We start from the raw sequence: 20,037 nt of genomic DNA on the forward strand, positions 1-20,037 counted from the left end.
CAATGTGATTCCAGGGTGCTCTGGAGCATAAATTACACAACAGGGCTTGCCTCTCCTCAAAACCAGTAAACTGGACTTTCATATCCTGCAGCAGTTAGTCATCAGCTATAGGTCACCCCAAGGTGACATAAACTCCCTGGCATGCGCAGTTCTCTGCACATGTGAGTGAAGCAATTCCAGCAGGGCAAGGGCAGTCTTCTAAAGAAGGTTGCAGGTGTGAGCTACCAGAAGCAAAGCATGCAGAGGCTGGAGGGTAGGCACACCAAGTGGTAAAAGGAACCTAGGAATATCTGGGTGAGATCCACAGCAGCAGCAACATATTATAAAATGATAGAGCAGAAACGGCAGGGTGGTTTATAGAAGTATGATACAATCATGATGCCTTCTCTTAGCAGAAATAATCTCTTTTGTGACTTTCATCTAAAATGGTGCCATTTCATATTACCTCCTTCCCCTGCAAGCTTTCTTAAAAGGTTAAAACACCCCAGTGCCGTCGAGTCGATTCCGATTCTTAAGGTTATAGATGTTTAAATATTAAAAGATGACAAGTCCTAACCACAGGATTCCATTACTGCCATCTCCTCTACGTATCTTTCCAGCCCTGTCGTTGTCATAGTTTTAATCATCTGTTAATATACTCATCATCTTTCTGTTAATTGTCCTGATAGAGGACTGAGGCCAGCAAGTGCAGTCCCACAAGATAATGTGATTGATGGGGGGTTACGACAATGGATGTCTCCTCTGCCCTGAACGGACGCCATCCACTTAACCCACTTGTCGCTGGGGAAGTGATTTTGATAGGTCATCTTTCCTAATGGCTCCACTTCTATTTATAGAACCAGCTTGATTCTTCCACGTGGTCAGCTCTGATCCTTGTTACCCCGAGTGAATTCACAATGTGGCAGCCACCCACTGTTGTAAGTTGCGTGCGTTTTCAGTCGGCCTCATCTTCCTCTTGTTGGAGTCCACAGGGCAGGACTGGTTCTTGGCTTCTTTGACATCTTCTGTGAACCCACACGGGGTGAGCCTAGCCTGGTCCAAAGTGGGAGTGCCCCTCGGTCAGACTCCAACCCCACCCTCAAGGAGCTGGCACACAAGCACATAAACAAAGAAATACATCAACGCAAGAAGTGAGGCTGCTGATTCGGAATCCTTTAGGGAAGGGGTGGCCTTGAGTTAGCATCTTTGACAGATCTTCCAAACAGATAACAAAGCTGCAGACTGAACAGGTTTATTATTTTATATTTTCATTAAATTCAGGCCCAAGTGACACAGTGAGGCGACACAGCAGAAATCAAGTCAAGGCAGAGAAGAAAAGGCAAATCCCTCCCTCCTGAACATGCCAAGTTCTCTGGCTGGAAGAGAAAATGAAAACCACAGAACTGGGAACAGTTTCTGGCTCATCTGGTTTGAATCAAGTAGATTTGGAGCTGGACAGAGTTTTACTCTTCTTTGAGGAGAAATACTTTGTTGTTGTTGTTAGGTGCAGTCAATTCTTACTTATAGTGACCCCATGTGACAGAGTAGAGCTGCCCTATAGGGTTTTCTAGGCTGCAATCTTTACAGGAGCAGGTCGTCAGTTCTTTCTCCTACAGAGCCAATGCGTGGGTTCAAATCGCCAACCTTTCAGTTAGCACCCAAGGATTTAACCTCTGTGCTACCATGTAATACTTAATAGCATTAATACTTAACTCAGTAGTAATGTTGCCTTAGGCTGGGATCTCTGGAGAAGCAAAACCAGTAAAATGTATAAACATCTATACAGAGAAATTTGTATAAAAGAAATGGCTCATGAGGTTGTAGAGACTGGAACATCCCAAATCCGTGGGTCAGGCTGGAGGCTTCTCCTGATTTATGTAGTCACAGGGCTGGTGAACCCAAGATCAGCAGGTCAGACAACAGGGCTCTTGCTCACAGGCTGTGAAGACCAATGCATCCTAAGATGAGCAGGCAAGACAGCAGGTAAGCTGCTAGCTCAAGTCCCAAGAACTGGAGGTCAGACAAACAGAAGCCAGCTGCAGGATCCAGAGAGAAAAGCCCCACCATCCCCTGCAGACACCTACTCTCCTTTTGAGAAAAGTTTTTGGCTTATTACTGGACTTTTGTAGAGACTGAATGCTTAACCATGGGCCACCAAGTCACCATGCAGCCTGAGCTGTCCATCATGAGCTGGTGTTGTCTGACCCACAGAGCCATAAAGTTGGACATGCACAGCAGCACTCCATCATTAAATGCAAGTGGTATATATCAGATTGGGCCCAAGCAGGACCTGAAGACACAAGTAAGTTCCATGAGGAAGTGGCCCAAATGCCCGTGGTCTCCACTTCTGCCACATTACCTTCCATCTCCCAGTCTACACCTATGGCCTCATGGGGACTTCCTTATGATCAGTTGACTGAGGAAGAGAAAACTCCTGCCTGGCTTACAGATGGCTCTGCACGATATGCAGACACCACTCGGAAGTGGACAGCGGCAGGCTACAGCCCCTTTTGGAGACCTCCTGCCACCAAGAATGAAGAACCAGGAGGGGGAGTGCGTCCTTCGGACCCGAGTCCCTGAATCAGGGGACGCTCCTAAATCAGGGGAAGATTGATGACCGGGACCTTCCCCCAGAGCCAACAGAGTGAGAAAGCCTTCTCCTGGAGCTGGCACCCTGAATTTGCACTTTAGCCTCCTAGGTTGTGAGAGAATAAATTCCTCTTTGTTAAAGCCATCCACTTGTGGTATTTCTGTTACAGCAGCACTAGATGACTAAGACAAGTGCTTAATATGTTGCTATGTCTCATGACCACATTACTTTCAGAGAACAGAGAAACAAGACGAGGGAGGCAGCCAACGAATGTATCTGGGGAAATTCAGAGGCCAGTGAAAGGGAAATCTCGGACATGCAGCCTTGGGTTTATCTTCCCAGACCATCAGTGGTAAAATTCCAGAAATTCAGCCGAAATGCCAAGGACATTTTTTTTTTAATTTGCTTCAAGCAAAAAAAAAAAAAGTTTCTAATCTTCTATAACTTTTCTATTGAGTTTCAGTTAAGTTTGAGTTTTTTTAAAAAGTAAGTGTCATATTTTGAAATGCAAAATTGCCCCCACTGGTGTTTTAGTAAATGGTACCAAAGCTTCAGGTAAGTCCAACTTAGGCTTACCCAAGAAGGAGTTGTAAAGGAAACAGAATGGGGTGAAATCATCCCAATCTATGAGCCCACTGACCTTCCTTCCCCAGCCCTGGGTGGGTAGTACATCCTCTGAATGGCCGTGGTGCCTGGGGCATGGTCTTGTCCTGTTGTTATTGTGTGCCATTGAGTCGATTCTGACTCATAGCGACCTCATGTGACAGAGTAGGACTGCCCCATAGGGTTTGCTAGGCTGTAATCTTTACAGGAGCAGATCTCCCAGTCTTCTCTCCCCTGGAGTCACTGGGTGGGTTCAAACCATCAATCTTTTGGCCAGCAGCCAGGTGCTTAACCACTGCATCACCAGGGTTCCTTGCTCTTGTCCTAGAAGTCCTGTAGTTTTCCCCTCCTTACCCATCTCCCCCTTGAGAATATGAATTCCCAACTGTGTTTTATTCACCATGGCACCCCAAGTTTCAAGCTCCATGCCTGGCATTTGATCAGCTCTGGATGCCAATATTGGCTGGTTATTGAACTGGCCTGTCCAAGGTCAGTTTATCAGTGGCATGGGCAGGATTCAGAACCAGGTCCCTTACTCCAGGCCAGCATGCCTTCCCTTTCTCCTCAGCTGCCTCCAGTGATAGGAGAAGTTTGACAAATCAGAATCCCTGTACCATGCCCTTTGAATTGTGACTTGTTGTTAGTTGTCTCCTAAAACCCTCACTTAGATCCTTGTTTCAGGATTCTGCGTTCAGATTATTCTTTTTGTGCTCTGCCTTCCCTGCTGACTCTAGCAGGACTCGTCCCCATTTGGATCTGCTGCACCCAGCCCTAAAATTGCTCACTTGGACAAGTATGTGGGGTCAGCCCAGGTGCCAGGTTCCTTGAGGGTCCCTCATCCACCCAGATCTCAGTTCTGAACAGTGAAGCAATTCACTTGCAGCCACCCCAAAGAGCTGGCAGATGGAGCATTTGGCTAGTGCAGGCTTGGTGCTGAAGGACAATGCAGTTATGCTGGGGACCACAGAGCTGGCCGCTGGGAACAGCAGCCGAGTTCAGTGTTAAGTTCCCTCCTGGGTGTTGTGTCCTCACTTTGGAACAGAGCTGGACGGAGGCGTGTGCCCGCTGGTAATTAAGGTTAATAAGCACACTCCATCTGGCGGGGAGAGGCAGGCCTGTTCTTTGAGTCCACATTCTTGGCATTCACCCCAGCCAGAAGGATCTAGGAGACACTGACAATGTTGCTAGATTACAGGGCCTGATCCTGGCCCCAGACCAGACAGGGGAGGGTCGCCAGGCAATCTGACCACCTGCAGTCTGTGGGGGTGTCCACTGTTTGGAGAGGCTAGACTGGGATGCAGAATTGTGAAACTCCAGCACGCCCCTCCTTCTGTGAGAGCCACGAATGACCGTGTGGAACAGAAGGCACGGAACACAAGGCACAGGCCTGAGGTCAGAAACCTGGGTTTGTTCCAATTTCACTGCTCTGAGACCCTGAGCAAACCCTTCCTTTTCCCTACACTCCAGCCTCTTCATCTATGAGATAAAGGAAGAGGGCCTGGATCGGTGTTTTGCAAGTGTGGTCCAAGGAACCCTAGAGGTTCCCATGGATGCCTAGGGCCACCCCAGCTGAGGCCAGGGAGGTGGAGGGGTGGGTGTGTGTCAGGGGTTGAAGATCAGTGTGCCGTGTACTGCTAGGCTCCTGCTTTACTTGTTTGAGAAATTTAAGATCTAGAAAAGTACAAACAATAATATAGCAAGCACCTACATTTCCATCATGCTGAATTGGCAACATTTATCAAATCGTATTTGCTCCATCTTTGCTTTGTTAGGAAATAAATTCTTGTATTTGTAACTACTACCCTTTCCTATTGAGAGCCGTTTCCTACCAAGCAGTACCACCATCTCGTGTGTGGTGGTCATTTTTTGCCTCTGGTTTTTATTGGTTTACATAGAGCTGTAACATCTTCAAACTTGGTATTTATGTTCGATCTTGACAGAAATCAGACATCGATGGGAACCATATCAAAAGCCATGGTCAAATCAAATCAGTGAATAGTATCTCAAAAGATCCAGTCACGAGACTGTTTTGTTTGTTCGTTTGTTTATCTACTGAGCACTTGCCACGTGCCACGCCCTGTGCTGAGCACTTACATATATCACCTTGTTTAATCATTTGTAATCATCCTTTTTCATTTTAATTTATTATCAAATATAGAAGTAGTACGTAATTATATTCTGCTTATAAGCAATTCAAACAGCCTACATAAAATGATGAAAAACTCCCTTGACACTTTACCTCTATTAAAAAGAGACAGCTTTCTATTATTGATACACAATAATCCCCAAGACCTATTAAGTGAAAAATTAGGGTGTGGACAGTTTATGTAATTTGCGAAATAAACAAAAAAAATACATAACCACCCATCTGTCCTTCTATATGCATGGAACACCTCTAGACTAGGAGGGTGGATGGGACCTCTCGGGAAGGAACTGGTTCTCTGTGGACAGGGGTGGTTAGGGGACAGCTTCTCACTGTATATCTTCTTGTCTCTTTTACATTTTGAAATGTGTACATGTATTATTTACGCAAAGAAAAGACCTGGCAATCTGCTCCAAGCCCGTTGCCACTGAGTTGATTCCAACTCACAGTGACCCTATAGGACAGAGTAGAACTGCCCCATAAGGTTTCCAAGGCTGTAAATCTTTATAAAAGCAGACTGCCACATCTTTCTCCTGAGGAGCAGCTGGTGGGTTTGAACCACCAACCTTGCAGTTAGCAGCCAAGCACTTAACCACTGAGCCACTGGGGTTCCTGCCGATAAAGATTACAGCCTAGGAAACGCTTTGGGATTACAGCTCTACTCTGTCATTTAGGGTTGCTATGAGTCAGAATTGACTCGATGGCACCTAGCTAAATCATTTATGCAAAACGTTAAACTGAAAAGAAAAAAAGGAAAGACAAGGAAAGCGAATGGGGCGGCTCCCAGCCCCCCACCCAGGGAGAGCTGCCCGGGCCAGGTCTTTCTGCCAGCACAGACCATGTCCTTGGAAAGTAAGCCCTCTTCTCTGCTGTTCTCTTTCAGCCTCCACCACCACCAGTGCAGGTGCCTGCTCTCTGAGCAAAAAGGCGCTGTTCCTGCTGGCTTCCCAGCTGTGATGCCTGGCCGTCCTCTGCCTCCTGGAGCAGCCCGACCCTGGCTGTGAGCCCACCCAGTGGCTCTTATGAAGTGGTGACCACTCCGACCAGCAGGTCAGTGTCCACTGGGAGGGGTAAGGAAAAGAGAAGTCAGAGGGTCCGAGTGGGGGGAAAGCACGGTTGCTGTGGTTAGAGATACGGCATGGCCAGCCGGCCCACAGCTTGAGCAGGCATCTTCCTGAAGCCCCAGAGTGGGTGGGGGATGGATCCCCACCTTGCCCTTGCATCAGAGAAGGCAGAGGCATGCAGAGGGTGTAGGGTGTGGGACCTTGGCTAAGTCCTTTCCCCTCTCCATGCCTCAGTTTCTAAATTTATAAAATGGGCATAGTGATACCTGGCTAGCTTGCTTCCAGGGCTATTGTAAGGATCAAATAACAAACTAGATGTGAAAGCACTTCGTGTAGCACCGGGGCCTGGCGATGATTATCATTGTTCGGTACAGGGAGAGAGAGCCGCAGGCACCGTCTTGTCCTGAGGCTTTCCCTGGCACTGGACTTGCTCCCAGGGAGCCCCTGCTTCATCTGAGTATTCACCAACCACCCACTGGTATCGGGACTGTGGTAGAATTCGCATGCACACTGAATCCCCCCATCCTGTAAGCGGATATTGTTACCGCCCTCAGCAGGTGAGGAACTCAGGACTCAGAGAATTCAGTAAATCACCCCAAGATGAGTGAGTGGTATGTTGGCACACATATGACTGATGGAGTCATAACAATAATCATGAGTTTCCCAGGGCTGCAACGCCAGACAAGGTATCTGGGTGGCTGAAGCTTTGTGCTTCTCAACTAACAGGAATGAGGAAGAAAGGCCTGGCAATCTGCTTCTGTAAAGATTACAGCCAAGAAAACCCTATGGAGCAGTTCTACTCTATAACATACAAGGTCACCATGAGTCAGAATCTACTCTGTGGCAGTGGGTTTGGTTTTGGAGTGTTTTTGCCACTGCCTGGTGGTGGCAGAGCTGGGATTCAGGAGGTCTGTCTGGCTGCCACAACACCTGCAGCTTTCAAAGCATGTCACTGGGGCACAACAGAAGTCCCTCAGAAGTCCCCACGAGGCTGGTAGACCCCTCCTGTCTCCCACCCCTTCCATGAGAGCAGCCCCTCTTTAATCCACTGACAGATTGGTATTCAACATTTGGTTTCGTTGAAATCCAGGTCTCACTACTTTAAAAATATGTACTAATGAACTAATATATTTCTAATGTTTTCCTATCACCTTGAGTTAATGGCTTGGCTGAAAAGCATCATCACAACTTTCTTCCTAAAGCGTTGCAGGGAGTGGAGGTAACTGCAGGGCCTCTATCCCTAAGCCCTCAGCCCCACCCAGGCCCCCTCCCCCCGGCCCACACAGCTCATCTGTCACCTTCCTTGCCATACCTAGGGAGGCACTGGCTTAGGGCTGTGACCAACTGGGGCTCTGAAAGGGATACACGTCTTCCTGTCCCCTCTTTACCCTCATGGGGGGTGACCAGAACAGCAAGCTCTCCCTGGGAGGAATAGGGGAGGGGGTACAAATAATAGGGCTTTCTCTGACCAATGTTCCCAGTCTGCTGAGCGGCCTCCAAGCTCTCTGGGTCCACATTCTACAGGCCCTAGCCACTGTGTCCAAACACAGCACAAAGATAGTTGGCTGCGTCGAGAGGGGCAGACAGCCTCAGTCACACCAGCCCCTATGAACCTTTATGGCCTTGATGGTCATCAGCTAAGACTCTCCCTCCATCCCACGGTGTTTCTCCTTGGGACCTGTATCAGCAAGTTCCCGGCATGAAAGAGATGGCACACCCAAAGGGTTAATTGAAGGGAGTTTAATGAAAGGATATTTACAGAGGTTGGGCAGGGTTAAAGGACACAGGCAAGTGGGCACGACCCTCCTGTCCCCACTACGATGGCTCTTTCTGCAGGGGCGGAAAATGGTTCCGGCCAACCCCACACCAGAGGAGGAGCTTGCAGTTGCTGCCGCGAGATGGAGCAGCCCGCCCCCGAGCCTGTCTCCGTCGATGTGGACAAAGGACTGGCCCTGGCCTGCTTCGTCTTCCTCTGCCTCTTCCTCATTGTGATGATCATTCGCTGTGCCAAGGTCATCATGGACCCTTACAGCGCCATCCCCACCTCCACCTGGGAGGAGCAGCACCTGGACGACTGAGGCGAGGGGGCAACGGGTGGGGACCGAGACTCTTGGCTTTCTCTGGACAAGGGTTCCCAGGATATGCCCCTGGCCACGGGCCTGCCAGCCCATAGAGGGGAGGAATGGAATTGGTCACATGGGGGTGGAGGAGGTCTGCCTTAGCCTTGTCTGCTCGCACAGGATCACAAGAGTGCAGTGGTCACGATGCTGTGGGTGTTGCAACCATGGGGCAGTCTGGGGATAAGAGCCCTGGACCAGGGTCAGGAGGCCCGGGCTCCAGTCTGGGGGAATAGCTGTGTGACTGTGGGGCAGTCACCTTCCCTGGTGCCCCTGCACCTTTTGGATTTGGAACCAGGACAGAAACCCACCATCACATAATAGCTGTCTTGTTTGGAGAGTCTCTGCCCTTAAGTGAAGTAGCACAGGCATTAGCCCTCAGGCTCCCAGCATAGACGCCCCACCTGAACCTAAGTCCCTTCCCAGTGGAGGTGGCAGTGACAGGAGAAAGGAAGTGGAAGACACCTCACCTGAAAATTCACAAAAAGCACAGGAGCTGTTCCCAAGCAGGTTTTTTGTTTGTTGTTTCATTTTGTTTTAACTAAAATACAGAGGGATGTATTTTTTCTGTTATCACTGAAATATGCATTTTAGGAATTTGGGAAAATACAGAAGAATAGAAGGGGGAGGAACACATAATCACATCTCCCCAAAGCCGCCATTTTGATATACTTTCTTCCAGTCTTTTTTATATGTATTTTTTAAATAGTCAAGTTCATACTGTAGGCATGACGTCATGTCCCTTCACATCACAGCACGGCTATATCCCGCTCCATCAAACCCTCTTCCTGGCCGTTGCCTTTAGTGGCTGCAGAGCGTTCCATCAGTGGACGGGTCAGAATTTAGTAATCACGTAGATCCATTGGTTGTACATTGGATTTTTTTTCACTAACTTATCCTCACACAAAATTATTTCACCCAGTAACCTTTTGAGGGTGCACAGTCCACGAGATGACTATTGGGCACAGAGACAGGGGTTCTAGTCCTGCTCTGGCCACTCAAAGACTGTGTGATTTTGGGCAAGTCACTTCACCTCTTGGTGCCTCAGTGCCTCATTGTAAAATGGGGAGGAAAAGCCTTGCCCTTTTTGTTTTGTGTAAACCTCATGTGAATCAAAGGACAGGAGGGGAGAATGCTCTCAAAGTAAATGCCCTGTAGGTGGCCAGGAATAAGTGTTGATGACTCTTCTCAGGGTCTCCCTCCTCCCTCCTCTCTCCACCCTTCCACCCACCTTCTACCCCCATCACCTACATCTATGGCCTCTCAGCTAGAATATTGGGCCACAGCCCACAAACCCAACCAAGTTCCAACTCCCACTTCCTTGCTATATAACCCCAAATAACTCATAGCACCTCACTGAGCCCCAGTTTCCTCATCTGTAAAATGGGAGGAAGAATATCTACCTCACAAGGTTGTTGTGAGGATGATATGAAAGACGTTAACATGAGCAAACATTAGTGTTCTTTCTCACACCCACCACCCCAGGAGAAGCTAGGGGTCTGAGCTGGGAAGAGCAGAAGTTCTGGGTTCCCCTTCTCTGCAGGGCGCAAAAGCCTGGGCTCTCCTCAAATTCCCAGGGCAGCTTCCTACAGGCTAAATCTCCCAGCCAGGACCACTGGTCAGAAGAATACTCACAGCAACCTCCCCCAGCACCTGACCTCAAGGAATATGTGTCTATTAATTTATGTAGTTGTTATTGTCATTAGATTTCCCACAAACAAAATCCAAAGTCAAACTAGACCACCTGAGCTCCTCTTTCTCTGAGTGCATTTATTCCATCCCTCCAAAGTGTGGCCTGCCATTCTTATTAGAGGAGACCCACAGCTGTGAAGAAGTTTAGGGCTCCCTTCCCATCACCTGCACCCCAGCCATGGGTTCCCCATCACCACCACACCACCTGGGAAATGGGTTGCCAAAGCACTGTCACCATTAGGTGACCCCTGAAAGTGGACAAGGGCGCAGCTATTCAGGCAGCATTCCAGAACACACCCAGCTGTTCCCTCACTATGTAGGATGCACAAAGGGACAGCTGGCAGAGGCAGTGGACCAAGATACATTCAAGCCTCCATGTAAGGGAAGGATCTGGAACAAAAACCTGTGTTGCCTCAGGCCCGGCAGCAGCCTCCACTCTGCAGCCTACCTCAGAGATACCAAGGACTTCTGTGAAAAGCCCATCAGCATAGGCTTGTAAATCAAACCAACCCCCAATCAGCTCATAGCGGACCCCCAAGGACATGAACAGGTCTTGAAGGTCTCAGGGGAAGCACTTTGAATGCTCGGGAGAGAAGAACAGGAGTCCTAGGCCAATGCTACTCAAACCGTGGACAGCATCTGCAGCCCTGGGGGCTTGCCAGAAAGCCAGGATCATGGGCCCTGTTGCAGACCTACAGAATCAGAATTTCTGGAGGTTGGACCCAGGAATCTAGATTAGCAAGACCCCCAAGTGACTTGTATGCGCATTAAAGTTTGAGAAGCACTGCCCCAGGGAGCCTAGTTATTATTATTTTTTAGCTCTTAGATCTTTTTCATTTCCAATTAATTATTTTTCACACCTAGATTTGCTAATGTTTCCCTATTTCTTGACTTTTTGATGGTAAGAGTAGTAACATTTCAGGAAGGATGGAAAATTAAAAAAAAAAAAACCACTTTCAACCCAATTCTCCAACAAAACCGTGATTTTCATTGTGCGTACATATGTTCCCTGTAACCCTTGTCCACGAGCCCTGGTGGCGCAGTGGTTAAACACTCGGCTGCTAACCAAAAGGTCAGCTGTTCAAACCCACCCAGCTGCTCCGTGGGAGAAAGAAGTGGCAGTCTGCTTCTGTGAAGATTACAGCCTTAGAAATCCTACGGAGCAGTTCTACTCTGTCCTACAGGGTCACTGAGCTGGAATCAACTCAACGGCAATGGGTTTGGTTTTTTTTGGTTTAATCCTTGTCCACATATAAGGTATACTTTTTTATTGATGTCATCAGTTAAATAATTTTCTATCATATTCTGTCTTCTAACACTGCATCATAAGCATGTTTCCACGTTGCTGCTACTGTCTTCATACTTATCATTTTGATGTCTATAAAAGTACATGTACATAGGTATCCAGACTCCTAATAGTTAAATACTTGGATTGCTTTCATTTTCCCCTATTGTACATGTACCAAAAGGGACCCTGGCAGTGCAAAGATTAAGTGTTTGGCTGCTAACCGAAATGCTGGCAGCTCAAACTCACCCAGCAGCTCCGTGGGAGAAAGACCTGGTGATCTGCTCTAGTAAAGATTACAGCCTAGGAAACCCTATGGAGCAGTTCTACTCTGTCACATGGGGCTACTACAAATGGATATCAGCTCTAGGGCACCGAACAATAACGTGTACCAAGAGAAAAAAAGAAAGATAAAGACAGATGTGATGAATCTCGGGGGCTTGCTCAGGACAGGGGAAGAATGAATATTTAAACTGCACCCGCCCCCTGCAGGAGACACAGCGGGGAGGGAGACCTGACTAAGAATTTGATGATATTAAGGAAAAAAATGAATTTCAAAGCTTCTCTTTGCTTTATAATGCTAAAGCATGGAGTAGGTAGTCCTTTGTGGCTAGCAAAGACAAAATTTGGGGTTGTGGAGAGAGAGCTAAATTGTCTGGCAAAAGAAGTGAACAGAAGTTTTCTAGGACTGGAAGTTGTCAGAAGGGAAAGAAAAAGCGTTCCGAAAGAGAGCCTGTGAATCTGACCACAGGCCAGGATTTAAAGGAAAATACAGCCAGAGAGAAACTCCTCAGACAGTGGTGCCTGGTGGCGGCTTTTAAGTCATGGCCTGTAATGTGCTCTGCTACAATCCCTTCATGGCACCCCAAGCCCTCAGTAAAGCCTGATACACAATCCACTTTGTGTCTGTTACTTGGGGCAATGCAAACATCTGGTGGTGGGCAGTGTGAGGGAATGCAATCTAGAAAGGGACAGTATAAGTGAGATGGCAGAAATATGCAGAAGCAGGAAATCAAAGTGACAGTGACAGGGAAAAAATGTGACCCCAAGAATGCTCAGAAAGGCTGATGATAAGACTAGCTTTGCTAACCTGGAGCATCAATTCCTATCACATCTATTTCATTTTAACCAATTAGTTGCTCAGATGTCCACAGGTTCTCATTAAACTGAAAGACCAGTATCTGCCTGCTGCCCGATTAGGGTTCGTGCCCTGGAGCAGTCGAGCCAATGAAATGTACTCCAAGTCAGAAAGAGTGAGAAAGTTTACTTAGGAAGTGATGGGGATCTGACAGTAATGCAGATTGTCTCTATAGAGTCCCCAAAAGCAATTTTATATTAGAGCTTATACAGAATTTTACAAAGGTTAGAAGTGTCTTCGTAGCCCGCAGGTGGCATGGCCGGAGGTTATTCATTACAAGATAGTGACAAGAGACTCTTTATCACGCTAAAGAGATACAAGCCAGACATCTGGGCTCTAATTTCCCTGTGGGGGGTTGTAAGTCACAGGTGAACAGACAGAACAAAACAAAGTTATTAGCATCAGATCAAAACGAAGAGCAAAGTTATTTACATCAGATCAAAACAAAGTCATTAACAAAGGTATGTAGAAAGGAGAAGGCAGGCGGAGGAATGATAAAAACTTACATGTTCGTCATGGCATTAGTTATGTCAAGCTCCAAGTCGCCCACTTTGAAAAGGAGAAAACACGCTGGGGAGTATTAGGGTCACATGCCCATTCTGTAAAATTGTGTCAGAATCCTAGAGGCTTAATCAATCCAAAGAGGGCTGGTCCTGCTTCCAAACACCAGTTGGAAAGAATTGCAAAGCCCGGTTAATCCTCTCGTGTAATTTCCTGCCACATGGTCCCACTGGTGAAGACTGATCCTTCCTTGTATGTTGGGTGACAATCCTTAATGCCCTTTCTGGCCCAGTCTGCTGAGCCGTCTTCAAGCAGAGCTCCCTGGGTCCACATTCTACAGGCCTAGCCATTCTGTCTAAACAGAACAAAGATAGTTGGCTGTGTCTGGAGGGGCAGACAGCCTCAGTCACACCAGCCCCTATGAACCTTTATGGCCTTGATGGTCATCAGCTAAGACTTCCCTTCCCTCTAAGATTTTCTTCTTAGGACCTGTGTCAGTCAAGGTCCTAACAGGAAAGAGATGGCTCACCCAAAGTGTTAATTGAAGGACGTTTAATGAAAGGACATTTACAGAGGTTGGGCAGGGTTAAGCGTAAAACACCCAGAGGCAAGCCACAATGTGAAGCCACTACCATCTAGTCCTAAAGGGACAAGGAGGAGAAGTATGTTATCAGAATCCAGGGAGAGCTGTAACAATGGGAGAGGAGTCACCCAACAGGAGCTGTGGCCATAGGTAGAGAATCAAAACTCCTGCCAAAACTACAGTCCAGTAGAAAAGGAGTTGGAATAAATACCTTGACCTCTCACTTCCTGTCCTCCAGTCTCCTGTCTGAGTCTCCCCTTGACCAAATACAACAAAAGCTAAAGGACAAGGGAACCTGGGTGACCCAGGGCAGATGAAAAATAACCTGCATAATACACCCCTTTTGCCACTCAGCATCCATCCATGAATTTGCTTAGATGGGGGAAAAAATCACATCTCCAACACAGAGAAAGCACAAAGTCCTATCAACCACCATACTGTCTGGGGGTGATATCAATTTAGTGCCACTCCCACCTACAATGTAACTTGTAATGTAGCCTCTACCAGTGCATTGAATATATGATAGCAAAGGGAAGGGTGAGTAAATGAAACAATTAACATAAAAAACATCTGCTAGAGTCCCCCTTCTGTAACTGGTCATGAGGCTAGGTAGATAACCATAGCCTCATTCTTCCATCACCCATTCCACATCCCCTCCACCTTCTGGCAGTCCCTCGGCTTTCTGAGTATTTTATCTGGTAGAATGACCCAAATATTCATTCACAGCAGATCCAAGTTCTTGGTTCCCACAGTTGCCACAGATCCCCAAGAACATGAAGGGACCTTGAAGGCCTCACCTGGAAGCACTTTAGAACTCTCAGAAGAGAAGAACAGGTGCCCTAGGGCAGTGCTACTCAAACTATGGTCCCATGGACAGCATCAGCATCACTGGGGAGATTGTTAGAAATCTAAATCCATGTCCCCCACGCCCAGGCATACATAATGAGAATGTGGGATATAGAGAGTGCCAAGAGGTGCCCCAGTAAATCTCTGGGTTCCAGAGACAGTCCTTATTGTACCCATTGTGTAGCAGCAAACCTATTTCCCTTTGGTAATTGGGATAAATCACCCTGACTATAGAGTAATACCCTTCTCTAGCTACTTGTTCAACACGAGGAATCCGAAATGGCCAAGGACCATCTCAGGTTCCAGTTTAACAGACCCATAACTATGTTCCCTGGTGGAAGCATTTCTTCTTGGTCACTAGGGAACCACCAAGCCCAAGGTTACAAAGATGTTGTTCTTGTTAGGTGCTGTCAAGTCGGTTCTGACTCATAGCCACCCTATGTACAACAGAAAGAAATACTGCCCGGTCCTGCACCATCCTCACAATCCTTGTTATGCTTGAGCCCATGGTTGCCACCACTGTGTCTATCTTTTTGAGGGTCTTCCTCTTTTTCCCTGGCCCTCTACTTTACCAAGCATGATGCCCTTCCCCAGGAACTGATCCCTCCTGATAACATGTCCAAAGTACGTGAGACGTAGTCTTGCCATCCTTGCTTCTAAGGAGCATTCTGGTTGTACTTCTTCCAAAACAGATTTGTTCATTCTTTTGGCAGTCCGTGGTATATTCAATATTCTTCGTCAACACCACAATTCAAAGGCATCAATTCTTCTTCGGTCTTTCTTATTCATTGTCCAGCCTTTGCATGCATATGAAGTGATTGAAAACACCATGGCTTGGGTCAGGCGCACCTTAGTCTTCACAGTGGTATCTTTGCTTTTCAACACTTTAAAGAGGTCTTTTGCAGATTTGCCCAGTGCACTGCATCTTTTGATTTCTTGACTCTTGCTTCCATGGGTGTTGATTGTGAATCCAAGTAAAATGAAATCCTTGACAAATTCAGTCTTTTCTCCATTAATCATGACGTTGCTTATTGTTCCAGCTGTGAGGATTTTTGCTTTATATTGAGGCGTAATCCATATTGAAGGCTGTGGTCTTTGATCTTCATCAGTAAGTGCTTCAAGTCCTCTTCACTTTCAGCAGGCAATGTTGTGTCATCCGCATATCGCAGGTTGTTAATGAGTCTTCCTCCAATCCTGATGCCCCATTCTTCTTCATATAGTCCAACCTCTCAGATTATTTGTTCAGCACACAAATTGAATAAGTATAATGAAAGGATACAACCCTGACACACAGCTTTCCTGACTTTAAACCAGGCAATATCCCCTTGTTCTGTTTGGATGATTCTCTCTTGATCTATGTACAGGTTCATGAGCACAATTAAGTGTTCTGAAATTCTCATTCTTCACAATACCCAGTGCCGTCGAGCCGATAGAATGTTATCCATAATTTGTTATGATCCACACAGTCGAATGCTTTAGCATAGTCAATAAAACACCGGTAAACATCTTTCTGGTATTCTCTGCTTTCTGCCGGGATCCATCTGACAGTGATATCCCGGGTTCTACGTCCTCTTCTGAATCTGGCTTGAATTTCTGGCAGAATTTCAGAAGCATTTCTTCTTGGTCACTAGAGACCTACCAAGTCCAATATTACAAGAATGGAAAACAAAAATTCCATAAGTGAGTTTTTAGGTGTAAGAGTGAAGTGAATCACTCTCACCTCCATTCCTTGTTTCCCAGACTAGTTTCTTCTGGCTCTGGGGAACGTGGCAACATAAACTGGCCTCTGGTTTGAGATACATACCTGAGCCTTCTACATGCCTAAATTTTGGCCATGCCAACTGCTTCTGGCTTATGAGGCGTGTGGTAAACCAGTGAATTCCATGGGCATGAACCAACTGCTGCATGGTTGAAGGTCATGTTTGTGATATGTGCTGAGATAAATGAAGCACCACAAATGGTGGTGAAGGCAAAGAAGGCAAATCCATAACCCGGATAAATGTCTATTCCCTCCCTCCTCCATGATGGAAGGGGTCCAATGTAATCAACCCGCCGCCAAGTGGTCAGCTTGTCTCCCACTACCCACTCCTGGAAAATGGTGCACATCAGGAATTTAGTATTGGCCTCATCCATTGGCAGGTTACATACCCAAAAGTGATGGAAACCAGATTAGCCTTAATGAGGGGAAGCCTATGTTACTGAGCCCAGGTACAGCTGTCATCTCTTCCACTATGGCTGCTAAACTTGGAAACAAATACCATGGCAGCATCTCCACCATTATCTCTATCCTATAAAAGGACTGTTTTTCAAGAATGCTGGGACTCCCCAGTGCATTTCTTAATATCTTGGTGAGAGGGTGGTCCTCTGGGCCCTGCATGGATGTATGGTTTGAGGTTCCCAATCAAGTTGCACCTAACAGACCCTCTCTGATACTCCCATCTCCCTTAGCCTTCAGACTCCTTCCTCTCCACTGTTCCAGGGAAATTCCAGCATCTCAACCACATTGACTGTAGCCCTCTTATTGAGTTCAGACACCGATCAACTTAGAAAACTGTGAATGCCACTCCCAGGTGTTCAAGTAACACATTAAATCCAGAAACTTGTGTGAGTATACCCACATCAATAAATTCAGCCTGATTCTATCAGATATTTTGTCTTCCTTGGTCAAAATTTCTTGGAATCGAGTTCCATACATGCTCACCAGAATCCTAGGGATATGAATTGACAGGATTCTTCAACTTCCTCCATGTTTATGCTGATGACCTTGCACTTCTTCTGACCAGTGCTGGGATCTAACTCTAGTTATGGTACTAGAGGCAATAAAGGTGTGTGTGAGGAGGGTGGGTCCTACAACCACCCTGGGTGCAGTCATTAAAAAAGGTTTTATGAAAAAGGAGGCTGGTTCTCTCAGACAAGAATCCCTGGGTAGTGCAGTTAACATACTCAGCTATTAACCAAAAGGCTGGAAGTTCAAGTCCACCCAGAGGCACTGCAGAAGAAAGATCTGGCAATCTACTTCTGAAAAATCAGTCATTGGAAACTCTGTGGAGCACAGTTCTATCCTGACATTCATGGGGTCACCATAAGTAGGAACTGACTTGACAGCAGCTGGCTTGGTTTTGGTTTCCCCTCAGGTAGGGATGGAGGGGCTGTTTCCACTGGCAAGGAAGGTTCAGGGATCAAAGTTTTCAGCTTCATCTGTGTCTGCCCAGATATCCCTACCCCAATCCTCAGGGTCCTTCTTAACTACTGTCCTTACCATGGCATGAGAGACGTGAAGGATTACACATTTAACTGGCACTGCAGCCCTGCAACCCTTACCTTCAGACATTTCTGCCAGATCCTTAGCCATGTGTGTCCTACAGCTAAATGAAGGAAAGGATCCCTTTAGTGCTGTGTAAGTACTTTCTGATTTTCCACCTGTGGCTTGGGTTATGAATTCAAGGTTTTGAGTTTATCTTTCTCATTGTGTAAACTCTCCAGGGCAATTATGAGCAGTCAGCCAACCCTACAATTTTGTAATCACCAATGTTCCCTAGGCAACAATGCCAATGACGCTTATCCTCCTAATGCATGGCTCTCAACCTGCACTCCATTCTTTGTCACCATTGGCGCTATATTGAGTAATTGTGATATTACTGCTGCCACAGATTTTTAGTGTCCCACTTTCCCCAGAAAGGAGGTTGCAACTGTGCTTATTAAACATGCAAGTAACCCAATTCCAGAATCTTATTTCAGCATCTGTTTCCTGATGCCACTCCTGGTACCAATTCCTTTTATTAGGCAGGAAGCAGATGGCACACTCAAAGGACTAATTGAGGAAGGTTTAACTTAGGGTCTATTTTCAGAGTTGTAGGCAGGATTAAGACAAGGAATAGTGAGTAACCCAGGAGTAAGAACAATGAGATTACCACCCCTTGCTCAGGAAGGGAACGGTGGTACCAGGACCCAGCAAGAGCTGTGGGCCACAGGTAGAGGGACACAGGAGGACACAGCCATTGCCAAAACCATGGGCCTGCAGGGAAGGAGGGAGGAGAAGAAATACCCCAGCTTCTTTCCCTTTCTGCATTCAGCTCTCTGCCTATGCCTCCGTTGCCCAATCCCAACCAGAAGCCAGAGGGCAGGGAACGAGGTGCTGTTGTCCATAGCAGTCAGCCACCCAGGGCACAGAGCAGGGCAGAGGGGGATGGAGAAGACATCCGGAGGGACAAAGGGAGAATCCTGACTCATAGCGGCCCCATGTGACAGAGTAGAACTGCCCCACAGGGTTTCTAGGCTGTAATCTTTACAGGAGCAGATCAGCAGGTCTTTCTCCTGCAGAGCTGCTAGGTGGGTTCAAACTGCCAATCTTTTGGTTGGTAGCCGAGTGCTTAATTGTTGCACCAACAGTGCTTTTGTGGCCCCAATAGTGAACCAAAACCAATTTTCTAACTTAGAATATTTGGGAAAGGGCCCTGGAGTATCAGCCCCTGACATCTCCTGGGCTTCTTGGGCAGCTTAGTTCACTCTCTCCCTACCTCACACCAAGAAGAGAGGTAGGTGATCTTGCTAAGTTCTATGACATCCTTTTTCCAAGAAAAAAAAAAAAAATGTCTACTTGCCTAACACACATAACTATGAGGGACCCAGAATGGAGGAGACGTCCTTTAGGTCGAGTACATAGAAGAGCAACTAGTCAATATCCTCGCCCCCGTCCCTTCTAAGGTGACTCCATTTCACACTAGTCATCCCATCAACTGGGGAGATGTTGGGTCTCATTCTGTAGGCAGGATAGAAGCTCAAGGCTTTCTGTGAATATATATTAAGGAAAGAAAACCCCAGAAGGCTAAAGGACTTGGTGACACCCAGGAGGCAGAAACTTGGGCGACATAAACAGTGCTGCTCCTGAGGTTCCCCCGTCAGCCACAGATTAGACAGGCCCATAAAACAGAATGAGACTAAAAGGGCACAGCAGCCCAGGAGCAAGGATGAGAAGGCAGGAAGGGACAGGAAAGAGGGTAACATGGAACCCAAGGTCGAGAAGGGGAGAGTGTTGACAAGTCGTGGGGGTGGCAACCAATGTCACAAAACGATATGTGTATTGTTTAATGAGAAGCTAATTTGTTCTGTAAACCTTCATCTAAACTACAATTAAAAAAATAAACAGTGTTGCAGTGAACATCCTTATGCACATGGCTGTTTTCTTCTTAGTTTACCAAATACAGCTGTAATACCATTTGAAAAAAACAGTTTGGTGTTGAGCTTACAGCTGCAAAACAGGGAATTATTGAATTGTGCAATTACTGTGTAACAGGCGCTTTGGACAAACAGATGAGTATGACGTGGCCTGCCCTTGAGAAGCTCACTTCTCAGACAAGAATCTCTGGGTGGTGCAAACAGTTAACACACTTGGCTGTTAACTGAAAGACTGGAGGTTTCAGTCTACCCAGAGGCACCACAGAAGAAAGGCCTGGCAATTTACTTCTGAAAAAGCAGTCACTGGAAACCCTGTGGAGC

General features: G+C 46.9%; 1 protein-coding gene across 1 annotated transcript; it reads left to right on the forward strand.

The window, feature by feature from the left end:
- Window positions 1-8,181: 8,181 nt before the first annotated feature.
- Window positions 8,182-9,343, forward strand: CTXND1 (cortexin domain containing 1). Its single transcript, XM_023552851.2, has one exon. It carries the CDS (start codon window positions 8,200-8,202, stop codon window positions 8,455-8,457), a length of 258 nt encoding a protein of 85 aa, XP_023408619.2. The 5' UTR covers window positions 8,182-8,199; the 3' UTR covers window positions 8,458-9,343.
- The last annotated feature ends 10,694 nt before the right edge of the window (window positions 9,344-20,037 follow it).

This window comes from Loxodonta africana, chromosome 13 (genome assembly GCF_030014295.1).
Source record: "Loxodonta africana isolate mLoxAfr1 chromosome 13, mLoxAfr1.hap2, whole genome shotgun sequence".
NCBI lineage: Eukaryota > Metazoa > Chordata > Mammalia > Proboscidea > Elephantidae > Loxodonta > Loxodonta africana.

Bases quoted from the DNA above. Each gene is read 5' to 3' on its own strand.
- CTXND1 (XM_023552851.2), top strand. From the start codon at position 8,200: ATGGCTCTTTCTGCAGGGGCGGAAAATGGTTCCGGCCAACCCCACACC.